General features: G+C 40.3%; 1 protein-coding gene and 1 long non-coding RNA gene across 4 annotated transcripts in view; one reads left to right on the top strand and one right to left on the bottom strand.

Moving 5' to 3' along the window:
* Positions 1-8,317, bottom strand: part of HHIP (hedgehog interacting protein) — a 97,794-nt gene extending 89,477 nt beyond the window's left edge. For all 3 annotated transcript variants that reach the window (XM_005555999.5, XM_005555998.5, XM_005555997.5), the window contains exons 1-2: positions 7,518-8,317; positions 1,672-1,864 (exon numbers count right to left, since the gene is read on the bottom strand). In XM_005555999.5, the coding sequence (XP_005556056.1) occupies positions 1,672-1,864; positions 7,518-7,796 (472 nt within the window). In that variant the 5' untranslated portion in view covers positions 7,797-8,317. The remainder of the gene's footprint in view (positions 1-1,671; positions 1,865-7,517) is intronic.
* The window catches only part of LOC123573634 (uncharacterized), a 65,011-nt gene extending 53,442 nt beyond the window's left edge, over positions 1-11,569 (top strand). Inside the window, exon 3 of the long non-coding RNA XR_012435134.1 lies at positions 10,754-11,569. This is a non-coding gene — a long non-coding RNA (uncharacterized lncRNA). The remainder of the gene's footprint in view (positions 1-10,753) is intronic.
* Positions 11,570-13,516: the final 1,947 nt, after the last annotated feature.

Genomic DNA, 13,516 nt, shown 5'->3' with positions numbered 1-13,516 from the left:
CCCCTCTGCTTGTGGGTAAAGCCTTTCAGAGTCTCTGGAAAGCACCCTTGCTGCTCTGTCCACCTCTAGAGTGGAGCTTTCATCTGGTTATCTTTCAAAGCAGCCTGGGTGGCCACCAAAAGCACTTGACATCTTGATGCACTTCAGCAGTTTTACATATATACAAACTTTGTAGAAAAATAAATTTGTCATTCGTCACCACATATGTTGATCTGGGGAGTGAGGTGCTTGCAGTTCTGGCTCTGAGCTGTTTGCTGTGCTCTCTCTTTCAGTGGATATTACTTTTATTTTATTGTTATTTGAAGCTAAAATTACTTCAAATATATAAAGACCCCCACAGTTAAGTCCCCAAATCCAGCATGTTGTATTTATCTAAAGTAGATAATGGTAAATAAAAATGCTTAGTGTTGATATCACTTTCAATTTATAGTCCTAAAGGCAAGTGTTCAAGACTTGAAGTTTCCAGCAAACATTTATGGTATCTAATCTGTTATCACTTCTTTGTAGGCCATCTAGGCAACCGTGACCTATTCTGCTTTGCTCTGGGGAATGTGATAAAGAGGAAGAAACAGCTGCTTGAGAAAAGGCTTAGAAACATGGCTGTGGTTTATGAAAACAATAATAATATTTTCATATTGAATGGGTTTAGATATATGTTATGCTATATTCAAGGAAGCAAGCAACCCAAGTCAAAATATTTTATAAGGTTATTAAGAGAGCTATATTAAAAATATGAAAATCTACACTTTCCTGAGTCAGAGAAAAAAGTAAAATGTACATAGCACTTAAAAAAATTCTCTCAGTGCATTCTACAGTTCTTAAAGCTTGCCTTTTCCTTAAACACTGCTTAATCTTCAGTAGATTTGTGTGCGACTTTGCCTAACTAAATAGAATGTCTTATTAAATTATTTTTTTCCTCTCTGTTGAGTCTTCCAACTAAAGCAACAGTAACAAAAGTTTACAAATTTTTGATGATAAAAATTAATTAATGAATATATATGCTTATTAGAGTCCAAACTACAATAGTGACTAGGCATGTTCATGACACTATATGCATGAGAACGTCCGTATCTCTCCTATCACCTTCTCATTGTATAACTTTGAGTAAGGCATTTGACTTCTCCCAAAGCTCAGATTTCCTCATCTGTCAATTGGAGAGGACTCCACTGTTTCTACCTACCTTACAGGGGTTTTGAGGAGAAAATTCATCATTTTATGTGAAAGTGCTTTGTAAGATATTACTTTTTTGGATGGCTAATCATATTTTGTTTAAGGATCTATCTTACAAGTCAGTGGACATTCTCCAGTTATGTATCAGCTGTGTAGAAGAAGACGTTGCCTTGCTATTGATGGTGATGGGTAAAGAAGGCACCAACGAGGAATTTGGATTGAGAATACAACGTGTATAAAGATTACCACCTGTATTATCAGCTTAACAAGAAATATATAATAAGTCGACAAAACCAATTATACTATTTGCAGACTGAAATTACAATATTCCCTTTAGAGGCAATAAAAGTTATAAATTTGGAAATGTTAATTATGAGGTAAAATAGGTAATTTTAAAGACAAGATAAATTTTACAAGTCTTATAAATAAGCATTTAAGCATAGGTATCTTACAAGGATATTGTGCAGTGGTTTATTTTACTTATGCATTTTTTTTTCTTACCTGGAATATGGCCTCGGCAAGTGTAAAAGAATTCTTTGCAATAGTCTTTGCAGAGCAGAGGAAGTACTAGGTCTCTTTCCAAGACTTCTCTCTCAGGTGAGTGGAACAGGCTTTGAGAATGTGGAGAGCAAAGTGCACATTTGATTTCCTCCAGTAACTTCCCACATTCTGTGTTATTGGTAACAGAAAATATCTGAAAGTCATAAATCAGAAACAAACAATTTTTTTAGTTAGGTAAAGTTAGGTATAGTTATTATTATTTTTTTGCAATTGTGTAAGTAGAAAAGTCTAATTTAGCCAATGAAGTTTTCTGAAAAGAATTACTGTGTCACAATACAGAATGCCTTTATAAGGATACAAGTATAGTCTCTGGGACTGGGCTGGGAGAACAAAAGGCAGGGATACATAAAAGTGCTTCTTATTCTTGCAAATCAAAGACTTCATCTGTATTTCAGGTGTGAAAAAATAAAAGGCAATTATATTTAGACTCTTTAAGACTTTATCACTGCATTCTGCCTCAAAGTGTATACTGAATGATACTTAGCTTTAAAATCCCAACCTCTGTCCAACTGCATGCAAAACAGAATTTTTCAAGACACGACTTATTTGTGTCTTACGTGAAAATCTATTTCATTCCTGAAATTCTTAATATGATTATGTCAAAAATATACTTGGGTTACATTTCTCAAATTTCAATTAGTTTTCAATCTGCAGACTGCATTAGGGAAAGTTTTCTAAAGTAGGATTTGCCATTCATGTTTTATAAAAATAATATCCAAAGTGAAATCAAACAGGTTTACAACCAATTTTTATTATTCGTTATATCTTAGCCAGGAAAAATTTTTTAACTGGGTCCTCAGGTATGTTATATGCATGAATAAACACAAGAGCTTAACGAAGTATTTTTGAATGATACGTAATGAATTTTAATGAAAAGTGACATACCTTCATCACAATTTTTACAGTGACATGTCTTTTATTTCAATAAGACCAATTTGAGTTACTGATTCATTGAGTTTAGCAATTAATAGACAGAATAGGTCTTGTTGTTTAGCAGTAACTTTAAAAACCTGCCTTCGGAACCTCCTTTAATATATATAGAAGGCAATATCAACACAATATTTGACTTGGGAAATGTAGTGCTGTCAAAATCAAGAATTGATTTTTTACATTAAAAACAACATAATGGAATTGAATTTTAAACCTTTTCCCAATTCATCTAACTATATTTATACTTTATTACTTCTTTAGAACTATCAATCAAATTTAACATTTTAAATTCTAGAGCACTGTTTTAAACAAATATTCCTTTAACAAATTAAGGTTCTAATTTGGGTAAACCTATGGCTTCTGTTTTTTGGGATAATGATATTCCAGGTCATCACAAAAATTTGAATCTGCAAGAGCAAAGTAATGAAAAAAAATTGAATACAAACATACTGAAATTTTAGTATGCAGCAAGTCCAATAGAAGTGATCATATTTTGGAAAAACGTATAATAGGTTGTAGCTACAATATTCAGAAAAATTATTATTAATCACAATTATATTTACAGTCTTATCAATTTATTTAAATAACAATTGCTTAAATGGATAAAATTTTCTAAAAGGAAACATGGACTACACCCTTAGAATTTGCATTCCAAGAATGTTTTAAATGTCTTTTATTGTCCATACTCTGGCAGACCTCACCAGATCTATTCAATATTAATAGTGTTCAACTCTGTTCTGTTTGTTTATCATAAAGCAATTCTGTTTGTTTATCATATAGCAGTCCACTAAGGACAGAACAACTGCAGGATGCTGAAGCCACCTCTTTTGCTGGCTGAAAAACTGGAATGTAATTACCTTTGGTTTTATGGAGATTATGCATGCTGCCATTTTTTATAGCTGAAACAAAATGATCCTCGTATACTCTCTCAGCTGCTTTCCAGGAAGAGCTTGATTTTAGTGCCTAAGGAATTTTGTCTTTTACAATTTTTGGAATGTGTTCTGGCCACAGATCTCTCATCAAAAGTTTCAGAAGTAGGATTCAATAAATTATCTGAAATCAAGTATAATATTATTCTTTTTAAAGTTTCATGCTGTTCCGGCCCAGCAGGATGGTAACATTTTGCTCTGTGTGAGGTCTGCAGTGTAAATACCTATTTGAAGATAGATAGAGCCATCATTCTGGCTTTGGTTTCAATGAACCAATAGTCTTACTGAAGTCAATTAAACTGACTCAGCCAAAGCTGCAACAGGGTTTTAGACAGATGAGTCTGGGTGTGTGTAGCGTAATTTCTTCTTCTTTTTTGCCTATGTGTCTGTGTCTTATATAGGTCCTTAACTTTATTTCTGATGATGCCGTCAATCTTAAGAAGAAATTTAAGCTAATTTCCTGTTTCAATTTTTGAAAGCTGTATACAAAACCATCACAGTGGTTAAAACTAAATATACTTCAGAAATCATGTAAAACTTTGAGACATTATTACAGCATGCCTAGTAATCATTGTGGCTGTTGCTAATTTATAACATCTGGCAGGTCATCCTTTAATCTTTAGCCACACGAAAGTAAAATCCATAGAAGAAGGGTAAGATAAATAGGGGATACACAGTAAAGCGTGGCCTCCAACTATAGCTTATCAACAAATAGTAAAATGGGTGACAGAGACCTTCTGTATTTCTCTTTATTTACCAAGTAACTAAACAAAGAGGGCAAAAGGCACCCACACGGGTTCGATGAGGGGACAAAAGGAGAAAATACATGACAGTATATTAAGATGTCGCCTTAAGATCACTTGGTACACAAAAAGTTATTTCTAAAAATCATATGCCTACAAGGTTGTTCAGCTGTTGGGTAGAACACATGTGTCTCTGAACTATAGTGCTGGATTATGTCATTAAAGAGTTCAGTTTCAATTTTAGGCTAATATGTAAATAGATCATTGTACTAAGGCAGCTGTTAAAGGGACCCCAGGATGAGTTATTTGTTTAGTTGGATGTGTTCAACAATAGCCTTTGTGCCTGAAAGAGCCAGAGCAAACAAATGATTGTAAAAGGGCACACTTGAAAACAATTACTTTTCACCCATTCCTTGACAGCTTTGGCTGTGAAACCACCCAAGGTAGAGAGAACTTCTATGCCTCTGTGGCTACAAGTTAAGTTTTAGAAATGGGGGTATTTTAGTTGGTTGCAGATTCAATCTGGTTAATGAGAATTAGATTCTTTTAGCATGCTGTATTTAGAAAGTGCGATAATATTGCTAAGATAATATGACTTCCTAAATTTTGACAGTACTTATTTGTCAAGGTAGTTAACAATCTTATTACAATATAGAACATTATTAAAATATATAAAAAATTAAAATAGAACATAATTCCATGACTAAAGAATTGAACTCAATTCTAGTTCATTAAAGAAAATTTCTTAGCCTAGAAACAGGACTTAATTGTATGGCTGAGCATGCTAATATTCCTACCTAGTTTGCTACTATCTATTTGTCTAAGAAATTTCTTCCTGTAGGAAAAACCTACTACTGTAGTTTCTTGAAAAGCTGCAGAAATGTTTCTGGGGATTTTTTTTTCTTCCATAAACAAAAAAAGGGCCCTTTCAAATAGCAATCATCTCTCCTGTATACACATTATGAAATAAGATCCTAACATATATTATAATCCAGGAAGGCTTACGGGAAAAAGGGAAACACTGAAGTTTATTATAAAATAACATGTTTTAAAAACTATTAAAACTTGAGAACTAATATAGGTCAAGAATGCATATGCATAGCTATAGCAAATCTCTGTTTTGAACAATTTGGGTATTGTTAGTTTATAAACCACTTGTAATGGAACCAGCAAAAGTCTAGTGTACCAAACTTAATTCAGACAGACTTTCCAAATGAGTAGGGGTTTGTTGAAGATTGGAAGCACATAAAACAGAAAGGAATGTGTATAGTTAACATGGCAGATTGCTTCCTAAAGAATGATTTCTTTAAAAAAAATTATATAACTTCTCTTAAGGGCTATAACTCCCCTCGGTCCCATCCCCCTTCCCTTTCTCCCCACCATTTAGTGAAGAACAAAATTTTCATTCCATATGTCCCTGGAAGAGTTGAGTACTGCAGGGGTCCCTAGATCATCAGTATATTCATAGTATATATTACACCAAGGGAGACTTAATGGCAAATATTTCTAAACTTTTCTCTGAATTTGCTGGTTCTTTAGGGCTCCTGATAAAACCTTTAAGGTGACCTGAATGTAGCTATTTTGAAACTTAATTCAATTGCAACACAGGAGCTTAATGACATTGTTTTGAATAAAATCCTGGAATATCTGTTCCCTGAATCTCAGGCTCCTGCTGCATATGGTAAGAATAAAAAGAGAGTTGCAGCTGAAAACCTGCAGCAAGACAGTTCTCACTCATCTGGGAATAGAAGGAGTTGGACAAATGCTCCCTCAAAAGGCATGAACATTTGGACAGAGCTGGGGACTGAAAGAGAATGATGTTCTCTAGTTTCACCCATTAGTGAACCAACTAACAAATACAATGGTGTTGTTGTTATTCTTTTGCCATAAGCAACAGGACTCTGTGTGTGGGCAGCAGTTTAGTGGGGAGGAGGATAAGTCGACCCCTTTTTGTCCTATTGATTTTTTCCTATTTGCATGACTTGAGCAAATTAAATGATGCAATATGGCTTTTTGTTACAAAACAAAGTGAGAGATACCACCCAGACACATATGTTGATTCGTAGGAGCTGTTTACATGAGAATAGAGTGAAATCTACCGTGAACTGAGCATAAAAATTAGATTCAGCCTGGGTATTTTTTTTTTATGCCTGGGCCAGCAAGACTGAAGCACGAGTTTTCCAAGAGTCTCTCAGACCTTGACAACTGGCAGTGTTCTAACAGAGGAATTCTTAATTAAACCTAAAATGGGGAAAGGGAGGGGGAGCAAAGACACCTGATTGTTTATTTCACGTGCAGTGATTGTTAATGACGTGACCCAGCAATCATTCCTTGGTGTACAGTGAATACCACCCATGACTGCATCTCCTGGCAAGAATGATATTGCAAACTCAAAAACAAGCGTGTCTTTACAGTCAACAAACACCATGTTAGTATTTAGTTAAACTTATTAACACAAGGATAACGTAAATGCCATTACTCTTAAAACAAATTCTTAGAGAAGATCTTCTTCCAAGACACCTAACTGACCCTGAAAGTCTGAATTTATAATGTTACAAAATGACGAAGAATCGTCTCAGTTTTACGTGATAAATAACGCCCCAGCAAAATCTTTCGCCAGTGTTTTTCAGGTCCCTAACCGGAGGACCAAGAGTTCCTTTCTGTTGGTTTAACTAATGTAATGCAAGACACCCCCCTCTGACGGGGCTGGGGATCATAAACCAACCACGCTTCAACATCCTTTACAATTCAATCCTATCCCTAACCGAGCACGTGGAGAAAACGGCACAAATCTTTTTACCCTAGAAAAATAAACCGGAAACCACAGCCACCTTAATTTACAGTTTCACCGCAGCCAGTGCCCCATTCGATCCAAAACACACTGTTCATCGCGATTCTTTTAAAATATTTACCCAGCCCAGGGTGCGGGTACCGCAGAAGCGTCTGTTTTCAGAGATAGGCAAGTTTGCACAGCATCCCGACCGCGGACTCTGGGGGCGGGAAAGCTATTTGCTTACCCCAGAGAACACACAACAGAATCACGTTAGCGCTTTAGAAAAGTTATGAAAAGAACTCCCCCAAAGAAGTTTTGCCCTTCTTACAGCCACCGGCTTTGCCAGAGCCACAGGGAACCCCACCCAGCCAATATGCCAAGTACGCGTCCGTGAGGCCGGTGACTGCCTACCTTATTCTCCAGGCGCCCCAGCCCCGGGCTGTCACTCCGCAGGCAGCAGGACAGCCGAGGGTAGAAGCCACCGCACAGCATCTCTCCCCCACTCAGCAGCTCCAGCTGGGACATCATCCTCCTGTCTCTCCTTTTCAGGCGCTTCGGAGGGTTCCCATTCAGGCACCTTCTCCTCCTTGCTCCGCTCCCTTCGTTTCTTTCCCCAAACTTAGCATCTCCTTCAAAGAAGCCCAGAGCCACGGCCAACAGCAGCAGCTTAAAGGAGAGCATCTTCAGCATCGTCTGCCCAGAGCAGCAGGGGCTGGGCGCGGGAGGATGGGGGGGGAACGCCACTGCCCAGCAGAGGCACTAAGGCGCAGCTCCAGGAGGAGGCTGCGGGGCTGCAGGGCGCTCCAGAGGCAGAGGGAGGTGACGGGGACAAAAATACGTTCAGCGATGCAACTTTGCAAAAAATAAAAGACGCGGCGATGGGTCCAATGCCTTAGGGGAGCCCGAGGAGCGAGATAAAGTTGTGCAGATGACACCGTTTTCAGTTGTGCCAGTGTCAGTTGGGTTAGGGGCTTTCTGCTGCGGCTGGGAAGTGGGAGGAGGAGAAGGAGTTGGAAGAGGAGGAAGAAAAGGGGAGGACAGCCACAGATGTTCACTTGTCCGTGTAACGGGAGTTGTTTAGGTGGTACAGTAGCAGGAACAGAAACGGCGACGGCGGCGGCGGGGCAGGCGGAGGCAGGGTCAACGCTGGGCTCTAGATGATGCTGAGGTCTCCTCTGCCGGCGGCTGCAGCTTCTCACACAGCCTCTCATGTTTCGCTCCCTCTTTTCTTCTTCTTTTTAACTAGCGCGCGGGGAGGTGCTGCCACAGCGCGCCCCTTGACGTCACCGCTTCTCGCGCGCCCCCGCCCAGGGTGGGGGGAAGGGGAGGGGGCAGCCCCCGCGCGAGCGCGTCCCCCGGGCCCCGGCGGCCTCCCTGCTGCGGCGGGGAGGGGCGGCTGGCAGCGACGGCGGCGGACAGAGGGGGAGGGCCGTGAGCGTTCGGAGCCAGCCTCGAGGGTGCTGAACCCAGCGCGCCCGCCTCGCCGCGGCGCCCGGGTGGGGGCGTCCACGGCCCCGGTTCCCGGCGGGCTTGGGGCAGGGGCGCAGTCCGGAGATTCCGGGACTGCCCGGCTGCTGCAGTCCGCAGGCTCCTCTCTCCTCCCCGCTTCCCCTCCGCATCGCCTGGGCTAAAGGCGGCCAAGCAGAGGCTCCGAGAGAAAGTAAGTAAGGGTGGGCCGTGGGAGGTGGGAAGGGAGGGACCCCTTCCAGGGCCATCCCCACCCCAGCCCCCCGGCCCGCCCCTCGCCCCGTGGGAGGGTGAACTAAGTGGGCTGAAGCGGACGGGAGGGAGTTTTTGGGCCCCTTTGTCTCCCCCAGCCTCACGGACACCCCCATTTTCCACACTGATTTTCAATGTGAAGCTCAAGTCCTCAAAGATCTTTCTTGGGGTCTGACTTAGAGGCAGGGGGACATCCCAGATGCCGTTGAGTAGGCTGAGATGGTTTGGAGACATCCTCGCTGGAGGTCCTGCAAGCCACTGAAGTGTCACAGACACGTGTGCGCGGAGTGGGGCGGTATGTCGGGCCACAAGCCAAGCCGGAGTCGGCCTCCCAGAGTGTTTGCCTCGGTTTGGGCGGGTTAGTCCCCGACGCACCTTTCAGGGCCCCACATGTGTTCTGGAATAAGCCAGGCCCCGCTGGTGCCATCTGGGAACACAGGTTCTTGGGCCACAGGTGGACGGAGAGAAGCTGGGCGCGGAATTAGTGATCATTTTAAAGCACACACACACACACACACACAGACACACACGCACGCACGCGCGCGCAGTCCCTGGGGAGAGATTCCCCGGGAGTAGAAACAGAGGCGTTAGATCTGGAGAAAGAATTAGTTGCAAGTTTAAGGGCGTCCAGAAGCGCTGTGCTCTACTTATCCCTGTGTATACAGATAAATTAACCTTTTCCCCAGCTAGACAAAGTCTGTATAAATAAAGTGTTTCTAAAAAGATGTCTATGTTATCAAGAGCGGTGACTTGAGGTTTACTGGATCCCTGCAAGTTGGCATCAGGACGAGCTTCTACAGGGTTGCACACAAAATGTGCTTCTAGCCCACTTGGGTATTTAACAGAGGAGCTGATTTCCCAGAAGATGGGCTTTGATGAGGAGATAAGGCAGTTTTCCCATTTTGGCAATGGAGGAATGTTCACCATATTTGGATTTGCTTCACTTGTTGGACATTGATTTCGCCAAGCCATTGCAAAAGTTGGTGATGATTGAGGTGGGCAGCTGACTAAATTAATCACTTCTTTAAAGTGGTCACGGTGGCTAGGTAAGGCTTCTGTCTTTTTCACTTGCTGAACCTGGATATTAGTGAAGTTAGGTTTTTCCCAAAAGAGGTGACACATCAGAATAACTGAAAAGAATCTGCTAGGATGTCTGGCCCAGTCCTCAGCTAAAGGTAGGGCCCCGATGACACGTTTAACATTTTCCCCAGGGGCTGCTGTATACACATGATTCTTCATACACGTGATTGTAAGTCCACTTAGGATCTCACAGGCTGTTTTTTTTTTTTTTTTTTTATCTGATATTCTTTCTGCTTTGAGGACTTTTAATATAAAATTAATCAGAGAGCTGCAAGCACTTTAAGACTTTAAACTCATTAATAGATCTCAAGATGAATCCCATCAAATTTAAATCACTTGCATAGTTTCATCTCATTAGATAGTTTGAGAATAAGGACTTGAACCCAATCTGGGGTGCTTTCCACTATCCAACGCTTTATTCCCAAATGCCAAGTTTATATTCATTTTCCAAAGTAAAAATCCTTCTAAAAACATATTTCAGTGGTTTGAGCTCCTACTCTGATAAATTCATGTTAGTAGTTTTGAAACAGGCCTTTCTTATGGCTTATACTTCAAGACTAAGGACACTTAAAGGTAAATTAATTTTGTTTTTAAAATACTATGCATCTGTTATAACCCTTGACCCTAAGATATAGAAAGTTTATAAAAGATTACTGAAATAAGACATGCTTGTTAGTTTTGATATATGGAAACTAGAATTGATTTCATCTACTGTTTGTCCTGAAAGTCAATAAATTGGGTCACTTAGGAGATAGCTTGAGCTTATTCTTAGTGTTACTGGTATAATTTCTAAACAGTTACTAAGCAGTGTTACACAAATGGACTAACTTCTGATTCATTTTTTCCAGAGGGAAAATTGCAACCCTTGCCTACAACCAGACTGACAGCATAATTTCTTAGGAATCAAGAATCAACACAGGGTTATTTCTTTAGATTAAACCTTGAAAGCCCCCTTGGAGGCTGAAGGAACAGAGGATAGCCATGCATACACTTGAACATGAAAAATGGTCCTCTTTCATTGGAGAGGTCTCCCTCTTCAGCTAAACAGACAGAGCGGTGAAAAGAAGAAGGGACCCCTTCCTGACGAAAATAATCCAGACAAATCAAATTGGCCTTTTCTAGCAAGGAATGGAACAGCCCAAGGATGGCTAGATCACATCTGCTCACACCACCACTGAGTAATCCTCTCCAGAACTGCCACCTATGTGCAGGTCATGCCCTGTGCAAGAGCACCTAAAGTGGGAGCTGAAGTCCTGCCCAGGCTCCCTTCACCAAGCAGAGTTTATGTTGCTGTGTGTCTGTGTCTACCCAGAGGATGTGGGTCCTTTTTAAAATGTACACCAAATCATTGTGTATGAGCTAGCACCAGCTTGGACCATCCCTCCCTCATAGGTCCTATCCAGAGTTATATTCCCTACTTTAGAAGAATTAATTATTTTCATGAACGTATTTAGTTGATTGTAAAAAATGAAATATGTGACATAAATTGAAATTAATTTCAGAAGTAAAGGTCAAAATATTATCATGTATGTGAATTATGTATATGTGTTTGTATATGTATCTATCAAGAGAGTTATATGAATATACATTTCTGTGTATCAGAAGTGAGGACAATTGAACTTTGGTAAGTGTTTAAAATAAAATTATTTTGAGTTTTGGAATCAGCTTTATGTATGGATTTCTGGCCTTCACAGAAATATGTACTATTTAATTCCATTTCAACAAATATATATTAAGTGTTAGGCACCATGCTGATATGTATATAGTACTGAAAAATAATGCAAACACCCTGCTTCTAGGTAGTTATTAATCTAATATAGAAGTCAAATGATAAGGTAACAAATAAAATTCCAGTTATAAATTATGGTAAAGGCTATGAAAGAAATGCTAAGGGATAGAATAACAAAGAACATCTATTTCAGATTAAGTGACTGGAAAAAGCTTCTCTGGGAAAATGACATTTCAGTTGAGACCTAGGATAACTTGGAAGGAGTGCAAAGTGACTCCAACCACTGTTGAAAGTCTAGGACCATTTGAGTTCAGAATATAATTTGATACATTTGAGGAGAAGTGCAGAATAGATAACTCAGAGGCTAGAGGCCAAATTCGCAGACTTTTCATTTATAGACTCCAGGTAACTAATTAAGTTAGTTCCGTGTATTTGTCATTCACTTTTGTTTTTGCAAGTGCCCTTTCTTTCCTCCCTCATACTTACCCATCTTTGTCTCTTTCTCTAAATTTAGGCTTAACAACAACCTCTTCTAAGAGTTATTCTAGTTTGAACGGCCCTTCAACCATTGCACCTCACCTAACAAGTGTATAGATACTATATTTTATTTATTTTCTTTTGTGCATCATTGGTAAATACCCGAGACGTTTACATATGTGCAAGTTGAATATTCATGAGATTATAAGCTCCACAAGGGCAGGAATTGCATTTCCTTCTTTGGACACCCCAACATAGTTTAGTTTCAACTCCTAGCACAGCAACCAGCCTCTCAATAAATGCTACTGAGTGGCTGATCTTGATGGAGTTGATAATTTTTAAAGGTTTAAAATGGAGCTAATATTTGCATTAAAAAAAACTTTAAATTGGGCCAGACATAGTGACTCACCCCTGTAATCCCATCAATTGGGGAGTCCAAGGTAGGAGGATAGATTAAGCCCCAGAGTTCAAGACCAACCTGGGCAACACAGTGAGACCCCATTTCTAAAAAAATAAGGAAAATTATCCGGGCATGGTGGAGCACACCTGTAGTCCCAGCTGCTTGGGAACCTGAGGTGGGAGGATCACTTGAGCCCAGGAGATCAAGGCTGCAGTGAGCTATGATTATACTGCACTCCAGCCTGGGTGACAGAACAAGACCCTGTCTCAAAAAGTAAATTGTGAAATAGAAGAAAGCACACAGTTTAAAGTGCACTATCACTAAGGAAGTGCAACAGACCTTGCTACTAAAGTGTGATTCCACAAACGAAGGACAGCCAGCAAAGCGAGGTAATAAATACATATCCTTTAAAAATTAAAGGTTGGTTATAATTCAGATAAATGGACGCAAAAATGGTAGGGCTGCTTCTAGGGTGTTTTCTACAGTTAGTCTTTCTTTCAAAAGTCAGCACCTACTGTGTACCAGAGCCTGATCTGGACCCTGGGGACACAGCAGTGAACAAAACTTTTCTCATGGAACTCATATTCTAGTGGGGAAGAGAGGTAACAAACAGATATAGATTATACCAGATGGCGAGGAATGCTGCAGAGAAAAGGGAGCATGGCCAAAGACTGCCGGGGTTGGGAGAAATAATAATTTTGTATACATTGTCAGGAAAAGTGTTTACCGAGGCAATATTTGGGCAGAAACAAATATTTGGGCAATATTTGGGCAGAAACAAGGGCAGAGAAATAGCCAGGGTCCACATTGCATGGGATCTTATAAGGTATGTTATGGATTCAGGCTCTTAATTCGGAATGAGATGATTTTCACTCAGGGGTCTTTGTCAGAAATAAACCATGCTAGCTATTTTCACAGTGCAAATTACAGATGAGGAATTAGTTAAGTGGAACTGAAAAGGCGAAAGGGGAACACTACTGCAGGTAGCCACTCCCATCCCTAGGA

Source organism: Macaca fascicularis, chromosome 5 (assembly GCF_037993035.2).
Source record: "Macaca fascicularis isolate 582-1 chromosome 5, T2T-MFA8v1.1".
NCBI classification, from domain to species: domain Eukaryota; kingdom Metazoa; phylum Chordata; class Mammalia; order Primates; family Cercopithecidae; genus Macaca; species Macaca fascicularis.
Note: the sequence above shows the minus strand (reverse complement) of the source record. Positions and strands in the feature narration are given on the sequence as shown.